The sequence below is a fragment of the Nipponia nippon genome, unplaced genomic scaffold, assembly GCF_047370975.1.
Source record: "Nipponia nippon isolate SJK-2023a ecotype South Korea unplaced genomic scaffold, ASM4737097v1 scaffold_2, whole genome shotgun sequence".
Taxonomy (NCBI): domain Eukaryota; kingdom Metazoa; phylum Chordata; class Aves; order Pelecaniformes; family Threskiornithidae; genus Nipponia; species Nipponia nippon.
In genome coordinates, this window is record NW_028262336.1 from 109,498,660 (window position 1) to 109,512,788 (window position 14,129).

The 14,129-nt window shown below is 44.2% G+C and overlaps 1 protein-coding gene across 2 annotated transcripts in view; it reads left to right on the forward strand.

Moving 5' to 3' along the window:
* The first annotated feature begins 2,075 nt into the window (after positions 1-2,075).
* ATP8A2 (ATPase phospholipid transporting 8A2) overlaps positions 2,076-14,129 on the forward strand; it is a 349,469-nt gene continuing 337,415 nt past the window's right edge. The window contains exon 1 of one of the 2 annotated variants that reach the window (XM_087757791.1): positions 2,076-2,233. In XM_087757791.1, coding sequence (XP_087613917.1) covers positions 2,155-2,233 — 79 coding nt within the window. In that variant the 5' untranslated portion in view covers positions 2,076-2,154. The remainder of the gene's footprint in view (positions 2,234-14,129) is intronic. The other variant, XM_087757793.1, reaches the window with a different exon arrangement.

The window sequence follows — 14,129 nt, forward strand, 5'->3', positions numbered from 1 at the left end:
GCGCAAAGGGGAAAGCAAGGGCAGCGCATGAGGAGGAACGAGTGCGTTCAACTGCTGCTCGGGCTTGCAGGCTGACAGGGATGACAGCTTCCACTTGACAATGCTTTTAGCATACTGTAAACACAGTTCACCTGAGGGTTAATTTCTGAAGAAAAAGTAAACATGAAACCAGGAGCTGCCATTCTTTCTTGCTCCTGTTTTGGAGCACTTTCCTTGACTTTGATCTGACAGCTTGAACCCAAAGCGAACTTCAACTTTAATTTGTCTACTAGCTAACAACACATGTGAATTGATTTTCTGTTCTCCAGGCAGTTCCTACTGGTGCAAAAACACTGACCACAACAGGAAATAATTTGTGGAGAGGCGAAAGAGAAAGCTGATGGAGAAAGTCACGTTCATGAAAATAACTGGCTCCACATCATGGGCTTAAAATGGGAAAGGCATGCAGGAATGCCAGCATTCAGCATTGCCCTTACCGCACGATTTCATTCGCAAAATCTCTTGGGCCAGCCTTCTCCCAGAGCGATAAAATCCACAAGAGTAAAAGTTACTCGCAGGCCAAGAAGTATGTGTCTGCATCAGTTCTGTCCCAAAGCGAACACCTCCAGGTGGACTATGATGCACTCGGCGAAGTCAGTGTAAAATGCCGCAGTTCTACACTGCTTTGTATTTATGAAGCGCAAAGTGATTTGTCAACAAAATTTCTATTTGCAACCTTTTGTGAAGTTGTAGCTGGAAAGTATCAGTTTCCATATTATATGTGAGGACACCGAAGTACAGCGAGATTCAGCGGCTTAGCATTATTTACGATCTTTGAAACAACACCCAAATTCCCCACCTTGTATGCTAGCCAACTCTGTATGGTAGAGTGCTTTAGATACAGATTTAGGGCCATTTTTCACAGACCTTCAAGGTACTGGAGACCATTTCTTATGCAGTAAGTCTTCCCAAAACTCAATACATCCTCATCCCAGGGAAGCTTCTGCCCCATTTAAAACAGCCTTACCTTGAAGCTCACCTAGTAGAGAAGGCAACTCCTTGAGATGTGGCAACCACTGCTAGCTATGCCTGACACCAGCATCTGTGAAGATCAAGGGGCTTCTTTTTAGTTTATTTTTTACCCTTTAATTTAATTCCTTCTTTGCCTGTCCTTGGAAGGTAAACTCTCGTGGTTGCAAATGTTTTGCACAGAAAGGTGATGTGCTGTAAGAGTTAAGTGGTACATTGATTAATCTTTCCTCTGTTTCTTTTTTTATCCTTGATTTACCAGATATTTTGAGAAGGAACGACATCTTTTGTGACGGGGCTGGCAGCGTGCCACGGGGATAAAATATGCCCTTGCAACTGGAACAAAGGAGCCGGCTTAGGGATCCTGATCCCAGCGGGGGCTTTGTTGGGACGCCTAAAATGTCAGTAAAATACTAGTTTCAGACAGACAGCTTTAAAAAAAGGCAGGCCCTGACTTTATCATATCTCATGCAATGATTCACACCGGTTACATGGAGTTGTGAGAGGCTGTGTTACCAGAGGAGTAGCGCTTTGCGGAGGTACAGATGGCTGCAGGCTGTGAGGCAGTGGGGAACCAGACCCAGTCCCTTTATAACCTACACAAACGGGACAACAACGCCGGGCCGGGCCGGGGCCGTTCCTTCTGCCCCCGGGAAGCCGTTGTTCCCGTAAGCGGCGGTGAGGCGGCGGTCAGGACCCGGCTCTGCACCCCGCCTCGTCCCCGGCGGCGTTAGCGGAGAGGCCCGGTAGGCGCCCGGGGCCGTCGGGCCTCACCGGCCCCGCAGGCCGGGGTCCGCCCGGGGCGCGGGGTCGGCGGGAGCTGCGGCGGCGAGCCGCGGGCCCGGGCCGGGCGGGGAAGAAGAGGCAGCCCCCGCGCCCGGAGGGGTTGCCTTTGGCCCCGGCCCTGAGGGAAGGGGCGGCGGAGGACGCAGCACCCGCCGCGCCGCCGAGCCGCCTCCTGAGGAGGGCACCGGCGGGGAGCCGAGCCCGGCGAGGGCTTAGCGCCTCGCCCGCCCCCGCAGCCAGGCCGCGGCGGTGCCAGCGGCCGCCGCCGCAGCGCGGCGTCTGCGTGAGGGGGGGCCCATGGCCAGCCCGCCGCCGCCGCCCTAACCGGCCGTGGGCTTCGCCTGCCGCCCCGGCCGCAGCATGCCGAACCGGGCCGGCCTGGACACGGCGCTGAGGATGTCCCTGCAGCGGAAATCCTCCAAGATCCACTCCTCGGCTGGTGAGGAAAGGGCGAGGCGAAGCGGGGCGGGAGGGAGCGGCGGGGAGAGGAGGCGCCGCGGCGGAGGAAGGAGGGCGAGGAGAAGGGAGACGGCGCCTCCGCGGCCCGGCCGCCCGGCCCCCGCCGCCGCACCGCCCGCGCCCCCTCCTCCTCCTCCACCGCCCTCGCCCCGGTGTTTGGCGGCGGCGGCGGCGGCGGCGGGGGTAAGCCCGCAGTGCCGCCTCCGCCCTCGGGGTCTCTGCGCGGGAAGGAGCTGCCGCGGCGCCCAGGGCTCGCCGGGCCGCGGCGGGGCTGGCCAGCGCTGCCCGCCCGGCCCCTGCGGCCCAAGGGCACCCGGCACCCTGCCCCCGCCTCCACAGCCCGGCCCCAGCACTGCACCCCCCGGGGCCTCCCCGCGCCCCGGCCACCACGGTCACCGCACCCCACTGAGCACCCACCCCACCGGGCCCCCTCCTCCCCCGGCACCCACACCCCGCAGGGCACCCAGCCGACAGGGCCCCGCACGCCACAGGCCCGGCCACCCTGGCCCGCTGCTGCACAGGCATTGCCAACCCTTTCCCTGAGCTGCCGGGGTCAGGGCAGGCGGTGTACAACCCTCCAGCGGACAGCTTGGGTGCTTGCCTTCTCTTGATAGCACTGCTGAGGCGGCAGGGTGTTGTCCCCCTTCTTTCTCTTGGTTCTGATAGTTTTTGACAGGAAAATTCCTTGGTGTGCATCTGGTCACAGGGCAATACTGCCGGCAGAGCCCTGACTGGGCTGGTCAGGGGCCTCCATCCTGCGGTTAGGAGTGCGGAGAGCACCAGGCACTGCTGTGAGCTTGCAGAGAGGTAAATGATAAGGTTTCTCAAGAGGTTCATTTAGGAAAATGCTTTCCAACTCATTCATAAGAAAATAGATAAAAATGGTATACTTTGAAGGTGTAATTCTGGTCCCAAAGGACTTCCACTGACTTCTGTAGGACCAAGGTGCATTCAGAATTCACTTGTGATATCTGTTTTACTTCGGCATAGCTGAAGCCTCAGTGACATTGTCTGTGACTTACAGACAGGTCCAGTAAAAGGCTGAGACACTCGTTCCTGTGCAAAATATTGTAACAATCTCTGCGGTGAGTAAGGGTGCAGTATGATGCTCCTTCAACACTTTTTATTTGAATAAAGAATGTGCTTCTGAAGCACATTTCCTGATCAGCGCTACTTTGGGTTAAACGTCAGAGCACCTTGGAGAGCATTTGCTGGATTGCTTTTGGATGATGCTGAACTGGAAGAGGTCTTCCAGCCACTTGGGGCTTTTCAGCCCATGGAACCAGGCTAGAGATAGCTTGGAGGAGAAGCCACAAGGACAGCAAAGGAGAAGCCAATAAGGACAGAACCTCAGGGACCTCTGCATAGCTGCTGAAGTAAGCAGGATGCTAAGCAAAGAGGTGTGTAATGCTAGCTCATAGGAAATGGTGAGGCTTCAGACTAGGATTTAGCACATTACCAGCTTTACTTATCTTCAGTGTAAGCTATTCAGATGAAACAGTCGTAGTTAAGCAGATTCCACTCTCCAGTGCTCGGGGTTGTGTCCAGTTCTGCAGTCCGATCTGAAATCCTGTCCTGTGGCCGGGAGGCTCCTTTCCCAGAGCTGTAGTCCGGCAGATCTGTTTGCCATCTGACGTTTGGAATCTAAACTTAGGTGCCCTTACCCATAACCAGCCCTTCAGATGCTGAGTGCTTGGCACTTGGAGAATGTTTAGCTTGAACATGGGATACATAAGGAGTTTAAGCTTCAGCTTTTTAAGCCATACTTGTGGATCTAGGTGGTTAAGTTGCACCTCAGTCATGCTCTGGATGCCTGAGGCACCCAGATCTTCTAGCTGAGATTTATCTATACACAGCTTTAGAATTCTACATGTTCCCTTCATTTCACTTAAGTGAAATCCAGATTAGACGATACTTTGAAGAAAGATGTGGGTTGCTGGTTAGCATTAATATCACTGCTTCTCAGTTGTTGAACAATATATTTCCTATTTAGAATACTTTTCTGAAGGATAACAGAGTAATATCTAGTATAGGTATATATAATGCCTATGAAAATTACATAATAGAGGTTTGTGTAAGTTATTACATAGACTTATTAAAGGATATGATTGTAGTTGGTTTAGGACACCAGAGCCAACTCTGGTGGCTTAGGAGAACCAGAGCCAATCTCTCTGCCACCCAGAGAGAAGGTCCTGTCTTCCCCCTTCCTGCGTATTCCCATTGCTTTGCTTGCATCAGCGTTAGCCATCAGGGGTTACGTGGTCACCTGGATCAGTGTGGATGTGGCTCACTAGCAGCCTGTGTGATCTCAGATGGCAGCAGGGAACAGACACAGAAAGGCAGGAGCGCTCTGTTTTTCACAGCGTGCTGTGGGTTGGTGTGCAGACCTGCTGCCTGGGTGGACCGAACAAGTTCTTACGAGGGGCTCTGGGCTGTGTGAACCCAACTGTAAAAGCAGATGTTTGGAGAACCACTGTCAGCTGAAAATCAGTTCAAATGTGGTTGTGTGGTGGCATTGCAGAATCTGAAGACCTTTCCTGAGCTGAATGGCATAGAGGGAGGATTGGTCACCTTAGTTAGGGTCAGGTAACTCTGTCTTCATCCACTGCGGTTTCCTTGGCACCTATGTAATCAGAACATTCTACCTTCTTTCCTTTTTAGAAGAGAAGATGTTTCCTGCTTTAAATATTTGTAGTTTGTTTGCTAGTCCTGTTTATTCTTGAGGGAGTGTTGGTAATCTGAAAGTAACAGCTTTTAGTTTGGGTCACAGAGATTTCTTTTCATACTATGTCCAGTATTTCAGTAGCTTATAGATGTTCTTCTTTAGTCAAGAAGAACAGTACCTGTGTGATGGTCTAATGATGTCTTTCCACATCAGATCTAATTCTGATTTTCTACCCTCTTGCATTTTGTAGTGTGACTTCCACATGTGCTAATACAATATAAAATGTAATTGGTATATTTGGTAGAGTTTCAAACCTGCTTAGCGCTGGTACAAAGGACTCCACAGAAAAGCAGATGATGTGAAAAGGAGAAGTTGGAGATGGCGAGTCACCTCCTGCCACTCAAATGATCAGTCCTCTTCTTTTTTATGCATTTGCTCATTAATCGATTTTTTTTTTGCTTTGTACAACTAAATCTTTTTATTGCTGTAATGTTGTACCAGATGAGCTAAATTGATTAGATTTAAATTATTCTCAAAGAAGTCTCCAGCTCTTTACTGTTGGAACCACAGACATCAAAAGACTAACTTGTTCTTCTCCTTCCTGCCTCCTTAAAGTCAGTAAAAATAAGCAACTGTCAATAACACATTGGATGATTACACAATAGCATTTTTATTTTTAGGGCAAAAAATTTCAAATTCCAACTTTAGAATGGATTAAAGGTACAAATGATCTTGATGTCATTTTCTGTGGTCTTTTTCAACTGCTCAGTGGTGCACATCAGCAAGAAGATATATTTTTAGTGCAAAGGTAGTGACAGAATCTTCTGCCAGGACATGAGGAGCTGAAATATAAACATCATTTCATGGTATGAAACCAGACTCCTTTTATATCTTTTCCATCTACATTTCCCGTGAAATATTTGCTTTTATTTTATGCTGCGTATTTGGTCTTAAGAGCAGCGGCTGTCTCTTAGAATCTTACTCCCTTCTGATTGTAAAGGATCCATCTGTTTCTTTTGTCAGAGTGTCTGTGTAAGAACCTCTTTGGGCTAGACCCTATTTTTGTGCTGTGATAGTACATTACCGTGATTGCAACTGTTGGGAAGTGTCATACAGAGCAGTTATAATTGCACACGGGCACTTTTGTTTTGCTTAAAGCTTTCATCTGTAGTCATTTACAGGTTAGGCGTAATTCCTATAGATATATGGAACATACACAGTAGCTACAGGTGAAATATTTCATCAGCTTTGCACTATTAACATATTGCTGTTGCTGCTTCAAAGAAGGTGTCCTTTGGTATTGCGGAGGTCAGGTTCAGACAGGTAAGAAGCACAGTGAAGGCTAAAGCTTTAACCGTAAAGCTCACTCAAGTCACCTGTACCCATGGGATATCTACATCATATTTTGCAGGCAGATCAGCAGATCTTCTGAATGCATTTTTAAGCAAACAAACCCTATGAAAGGGGTGAGCCCAGTGCTGAGCTACCAGATTCCTAAAATATTAACATTTAAATGTTTAACTAAGAGCAAAAGCCCTATTCTGCTGTGAGAAATGTACCTGGCAGGTGTAGTGACAGTGGGCACTAAGCAGAGGGGTGTACATCCTCCGCAAATGCATTTAATGCCCGTGAACGTTACCAAGAGTTACAGAAACATCTGGCAAGACAATTGCAACCACAGTGTTGGCACATAGAAATTCTACCCTATGATGAGAAATTCTTCCAGGTGAAGACTAAAGTACGCGTGTGTTTATGCACACACTCAAACTGTGTGGTGGTAATTACGTGTAAGTGTTACGGACCTCCTGTTTCTTTTCATCCATGTTTAACTGGCACATAGCGTAGTATAATGTGCAGCTTATTCAATCACATCAAAGGCCCGATCCTATTTCCATAAATACCAGTGACAAGTACGCCTTTTCAGCAAGACCTCATCACAATAAACCCCATGTTTTACGTTACTATGTTTTTATAGTAGCACAAAGTGGAGTCTTCTCAAGCAGTGTGAGAACTTGCTCAACTGTAAAGTGAGGTGGTGACAGTGACGGGGCTAACTGGAGGCCAACCTGAACTTCTGCTGTCTTGGGTAACTCACTTAAAGCTTGTCTGGCTGTGACAGTTAGTTTGCTGTTAGAGAGGAGGGAATTCAAAATACATCTGCTTATGACACTGAATTCGAAAAAGATGTTGTATACACAGTTACTGTGGAATAATTTCATATATAAACAAGATCCTAAGTAGTGTGGCAGAAGAAACACTTTTTTGCCTTACTGTGGCGGGGGAAGTGAGATCATGAATAAATCCATTAAAGATCAAACCACTTAGATGATGGGTAACACAGTTATTTAGGAGTCAGCTGGAGATTTAACTAACCTTCAGTTTTTAAGGTTAAATTAAATAAAATGTATTTAATGAACATAAAAATTTCCACCCCACTGTATAGCCAATATATGAACTCTCTTATGTTATGTTATTTGACTATATTCGTAACTCCATTGAAAACAGACACACGTACTGTCTGTTTATAGGAACTATTTTATTCCTTCTCTGCTCCACTCTCTCTCCACAGAACTTTTGTTTCAGGTTTTAGTTCCCTAGCAGTATCTGCTTTTAGTGTACTTTCCTGTGCTGGCTGAGTCAGTATCCTTCTCATTCTCTGGGTAGATCTAAAAGTACTGCCCTGCTAGTGCGATTTGGCAGTAATGCTGTTGTAATTCCATGCAGGATTAGAACATCTGTCAGTAAAATGATTGCAAGGAAACCTGCTTGTCTGTTCAGGGTCCTAGAATATCTCCAAGACAATGAAACGGCACTTACTGGGTATGGAAAGCATAGTCATTCAGTACTGCATTTTCATTGCCACAAGGTTTGAGTACATTCTTGAACTCTGCCATCTCTGTAGAGATTTTTTCCCTGGAAATCTACAGCTTCAGAAACGACGCTGATTTAAAGCATTCCTTTTTTTTTTGATAATTAATTCTTCTTCCCTCCCCAAGAAGTTCCAAGCTGACAGCTCCCATTGACTCTACACGGCGTTTTGGGTGATCATCTGAAAATTGATGGTAGCATCTCAAACTGATCACTCTCCAATTAGTTACCAATTCACAAGACATTTTTATTGTAGTGAAGACTTGCTGAGGGCCCTGTAAACAACCACGTCATCCATTTCTGCTCTTCTGGAAGGTTGTCAAGTGATACTCTGCAGACTTGCTACACGGTGGTACTCTTAGCTGGTTCATTTCCCTTTGACCATTTTTCTCTGAGCTGTCAAGTATACCCTCTAAATAATCTTTGAATCTGAGAGGTCTGATTTACTACTTGCGAAGTAATATTTTAAGTGCCTGTGTTAGCTTTATTACTATAATAGATTACTCTTTCATATTTGTCTTCCTGCACCGTGTTGCATTGTGGCACATTTTAATTAGTTTGTAGTAGTACAAATATCAGAATATCTGTTACAGACAGTATCTGTAGAGCCTGATTGCCGACAGGTTCTTTTAAGGGATAGTTAATCGCAAAATCTCTCCTATGAATAGCTGGTAGAGCAGAGCAATATATTAGACTTTGAAAAGGCAGCTGAACACCTCTGCAGCAACAGCTTTCTGCTTCTGGGAAAGCCATTAATTAAGTTTGGCTTGGCCTTTTCACCAGCGTAAATGTTTTCCTTTCAGTCTCCCATCTTTTCTAGCTAAGCCTTTTGGAGCAGTTGCAGGTATGTGAGACATGACATCTGAGAGCTTTAGATAGCAGATTCTCAGCTGGTACACTCAAAGGATAACTTGTGAAAGATTGTTGACATGGTGGAAGATGGAGGAAAAAAAAGTGAAGTACCAGTATTGGAAACTTCTTATTTGAACAGTTATTCCAGTATTTGTTTGGAAAGCTTTCAGATTTTTTATTAGCATTATTGCCACCTTTTCATAAGGAATTCTGTCTACCAGAAAAGTTCCTGGGCAGTTTCTTTCCAGCCTCAGGAGGGGATAGCTGCCTGCCTGTTTAGAGCTCTTGGCTCTCAGACCAGTGGTTGAGACCCATGTCTTACCATGGCAGTAATTCTTGATTTTGGACATTTTTATTTTGAATACTGGAAGCTAGAATGGAGCAAGCATACCTGAAAACAGAAGATGCTAAGTTTTGTATTTTGAGCCAGGGCATGATAAGGCAAAGCTGACATGATACAGATTTTAATGAGTGACCCAATCAAACCACCTATTTGCACTCAGAGAAGCGACATAATCCATATAGATAGAAAGTCACATACATGTATGTGACATTCAGCAGGGTTTTTTCGGATAGCTAGAGGTGTTTCTTAACAATGTAGTTGTCGTTGCAGTAAGCACTAAAACCAGCTGAAATCGGGAAGAACGTGAAGTGTCAGTGAATTAGTCTCAATACCTTCATGTTGTGATGAAGAATCACAAGACATCCTGTAGATTTTTAAATACATTTCCACTGCTTTCTAACCTCACATAGGATATTTTTGGATTTTTTAGTTCTAGTGAACAACTTGGAAATTGTTGCACTGGGGCATCAGTGCAAAGTACAAATGAAGAAGAACTTGTCTTCCACTTAACTAAAATGGAAGAGCCATGATTGGGTCAGACATGTAATTCATAATAGATCCAACAAAGTATGTCTGTTTGTTTTAGCCAAGGGTTTGGTCTGGTGAACCTACCTTCTTTTAGAGTGTTATAAATCAGTATTAACACAACTGAAATTAGTGTATAGGTTCTACTAGGGAGAGAAGGCAGCCTTGCCTCTTGTATAAAGCTGACTGGAAGGTCTTGATTTTTAATTCCTAATCTCTCAAATGCAGACGACCAAACTCATTTATGTGATTTCATTAAATAGGTAGGTAGTTGTAAAGAGTGAAAGCAAAAGTGTTTATCTCCTTACAATAACACCACTCTGACTCATTTGCTACTTTGAATAGAAGGAGGGCTCAGGTGTTATCTCCTGCTGACCCAGCACTGTTCTGCCTATTCATATGAAGCACAGCGAAGGCAATCTAACATCCTGTGCCTGTGAGATCTAGGAACGTTCAACCCGATGCTTATAAAAAGGATATACGAAACAAATACCCCAGGCTTTTGTGTGCCTTTAAATATGCTAAGAAAACGTCACCTTAATTTAATGGATGCAGTTTATTTGTAAATGGGAGACAAAAGATGCTGAAAGAATATGTGCAAAGTCAACAGCAGCCATCACGACTCTGAAACAGATGCAGAGGCTACATCTGCATTTGTCATATCAGTTACAGGGAATCAGGACTTGACCTGGAAGCTTTAAACTGAAAGCCAGTCGTCATTTACTCAACATCACTGGGAAGGCTCAGCATAGTTCCTGCTTCAGTGGTCCCGTGACTGAACTACATTGACCTCAATCCTGGTGCCTTGTCTTGAAGAGGGACAGAAAGACAGGGGAATTACGGTATGCGGGTGCTCCCCAGACTGGGGAGAGGACCAGTCCTGCTTTACAGATTAACAGTCAAATCTTGTTCCCAGAGTTTCACTAATACAAGTCTGCACCTGGGAGCCATCCTTGTGCCATTTGTCTGCCTGGTCGTAGTGGAGAAAAAAGCTTTTGTAAGAGCTTACCAGACAGACAGGTGGTGAGAGTGCTATCCCTCTCCCTCCCTGCCCCCAATCAAACTCATCCAAATCCTGCGCTGCCTGAAGAGCAGGGACTGTTCACTCTTCACTCCTTAACTAAAATCCTGACCCTTGCTGAAGTTTTCCCAGAACCTTCAGTAAGTAAAAAGGTTCTTACCCTCCGTTTCTGATGAAAGTAATTTTATTTACAAATCTGAAATTTGCTTATCAGATCTTTCAAAAGATTTTAAACCCTCCGAATCTTCATTAGGGTAGCAAAAGGGGTGATCAGTCTTCAGAAAGAGAAAGGAGTGGCTAGAAAGATCTGAGGAGAAAGGGTTGATTTCTTACAGAAAAAGCCAAAAGATTCTGGGGGTTGGGGTCCCAAATTAAGACACTTCAGGAAAGTGCAATTATCGGTAAATTTCTTAACATGCAAATGTGCACAGGAACTCATTATTTTAGAGTTATTTTAGATATGTCCCATCTTGAGAAATTGGAGTTGGACATCATTTCAGGTCTTTATATAGAGCGTTGAGCCCCTATAATAGGAAGAATTAAAAATACATTTTCTGGAGAGGGTGGGGGCAACGTAATCTCATAACATACCATATAGATCCACATTACTGAAGGGGCCACTATAGCTGATATTTTGATTGTGATGAAGCTGGTCAGGACAGAATATATCATTTCAGTTTGGCCAACACTTCTATATTGCGAGCTTCACAGTATTTTAGTATCTTACTTACCAGCCACAAACGCAAGCTTCTGTCAGCCTAGCTATCACCTAAACAGTTAAGTTTCTGTACACATAGTCAAGAGAGAGAAAAATTATTTCAACTAGAGGATAGTGCTGGTGCAAGAACAGACTTTCACAGACATTTAGTCTGAAAGTAATAAGCGTATTTCTAAATATCAGACAACTGTTCAGAATAGCTTTCCAGAAGGAGTGGTGGGAAAGAAATCTAGCTTGATCTCATGACTGAATTTGATTGGTATATGTAAAGGACTATAAAATAATCATCTGGAATAGGTGGATCTGAACTTTTAAACAGGCTTTTTTTTCTCGGTCTGTGTTCTTAAACACCAACTAGAACCAGGAACTTCATGGGCACAAAATAGCCTGTATACACTGATCTTTCCAGGAGCAGATGGTAAAATAGCACGCACACTTAATAGCTGATTTTGACTGAACAATAACAACCATCAAACATAGTATATGCCAGTACTTCCTTTTTACCATGCTAGGATTGGGATGATCTGTGCTGTCTGCTGTCATTTGAGTTTCAGATTAATTTCTAAATAAATTAGAATAAATTTCTAAATAAATTTCAGAATGACAAATAAACTGTTTTGGAAAATAGCAAAAAGTGCATAAAGGCAGTAGTGTGAGAAGTGTAAAATAATGGAAGAGCATGGTGGCAGAAGGGGAAGGAGGGAATCAGTATCTCTAACTGTCCTGCCAAGAGGAACAAAATAAATCAGCTTCTCTGGAAGTCAAAAGATAACAACATGAAGTCACTACAAGCAGTACAACCATGACTGTCTGAAGGAGCAGTCTGAACTGATAAAAGAAAATGCGTATGTCCCTACAAACCACACATAAGTAGAGAGCCTCTGCCTTTTGATTTTTTTTAGTGTGTAAACTCTGAGTGTCCTGCTGCCTGGACTATATTTTCTGACATCCTGAATTCCAGTTAGTGTATTTTTTTTGGCTCTGGAATATGGACAGCCTTTGGGTACAGCTGGCGATCAAACCACAAGGGAGTTTTATACATTACCTACTCAGGTGGTAGGACAGCATATGTTTCCTAACCTAATGCCAGTTTATCAAGAGCTTCCTACTGTGAGTTGTAATGTATGCCATCGTCCTAAAATTCCCCAGTAACACAGATGATGCTTTCCCTAAATGCATGCCAGGGAGCCCTTCTATCATGGGTCTCTGTTAGCTGGGACTGTGTACACAGCATCTTCCATGCACACTGTCTCCCCAGTACCATTTCCTCTCTTCTGACAGTGTCTCATAGGAGATCCACAAAATCCCAGATCCTGCAGTAGATCCAAGAAGGTCTCTAGTTGCAGGATCTCCACTGAAAGCAGCTGACGAGGAAGTCTATTTTGTCTCACAGTAGACACACTTGCCATTTAAATCACTATCCATTTCCATCACTGATTCCATGCCATCATCTCCCTTAAGTGTGCTCACCCACATTGGCAGGCGTTCAAGTTAGATGCAAAGGACAGCACGTAGCATGCCATGGGAGAGAGCAGTTAGTGTTCCAAGCCTGAAATGCAGGAGAGACCTCAACAATCCTAAACTTTCACCATCAAGAAAGACTGTTCATCTAGGGCTCCAAAGAAGAAGATTCTGCAGTCCTCAACACTGGATGCTTTTTTTAAGTTTTGGCCTGCCTGCTGATTACCTAAACCATTTTCTTTGAGGGCTTCTTGCCAAAATCCCAAAGAGAGAAAAATGGAAATAAAATAGCTGCAATAATAGGTCTGATGTGATTTTGTTGAGACAGTGCAATTTTGTGTTAGTGCTAAATAGGATGGGATTTAAATAATTTACTACTCCTTTTGGTACCTTTTGGTTCATTAGACAGCCAGGTTCCCAGGCTCTGTGCACTGGCCATTCCTGCTGACAATGGCTGTTGTTTAAAGAGACATTAAACTCTTTTATCAGGCTATCAGTGCCATCTCCCAGGTAGAGAGATCTCTGACAACCAGAGGCAAGAGTTAATTTTATAACTTTTTATAACTTCTTCCTACCAGAACTTTTTTTTTTTTAAATTAAAGTCCCCTGTAAGACACCCAGGACTTTACACAGACATCTTGCTAAATGTCTGCCTCATTCTGTTACAGGCTACAAATCAAATCAGTTTTGCCCACTGATGAGATGATAGGATTTATATTTCTATGGCCCAGTTCATGTCTAGACAGGGCAGATGGTTCTATTGGAGTGTACACTGTCATTAATTTCAGACTTAGCAACTGTAAACAACCATATTTTTTATTTGCATCAGAATTAGTGCATGAACTAGCATTCAGTAATAAAATATTAGTACTCTAAGCAGAAGCCACAAAATTTACTGAGGTGGAGAATGACAACAGTAATGTGGTAGCTTCTGTTTTCATGGGGAGCTAAGGCTGTTTCACTTCAGTTCCAAGTATTTTGTCATTGGTGTTTCCAGAGCAAGGGAATAATTTTAGTTATGTACTTCATAGGGTCAATATGAAGATTACAGGCAGCTACTCAGTATTTGGTGCTAGGAAATAGAAGATGGTATATGAAAAGGTTTCTTTCTTTAGTCAGGTAAGTTGGCAGCCATTAGGGTTACATTTTTTTCAAAGTTGCCACCTGGCTTTAGTGGTGTCAGACATCATGAAGGCAAGTCCATGTGGATATTCTGGAAAAGACAAACAGAGCATGACCTTTTATTTAATCCTTCATTTCTTGTAAAGGTTTATTTTTACAAGGGCATTTTTTAAGCTATATTTCTGTAGTTTTTTGACATTATTTTGTACTGTTTAAATAGCTTATTAGCAATGATTCTACTCCTACATAAACAATTCTAATAAGAAAATTGATACATCAGTTTTTATAGACTAAAATTTGA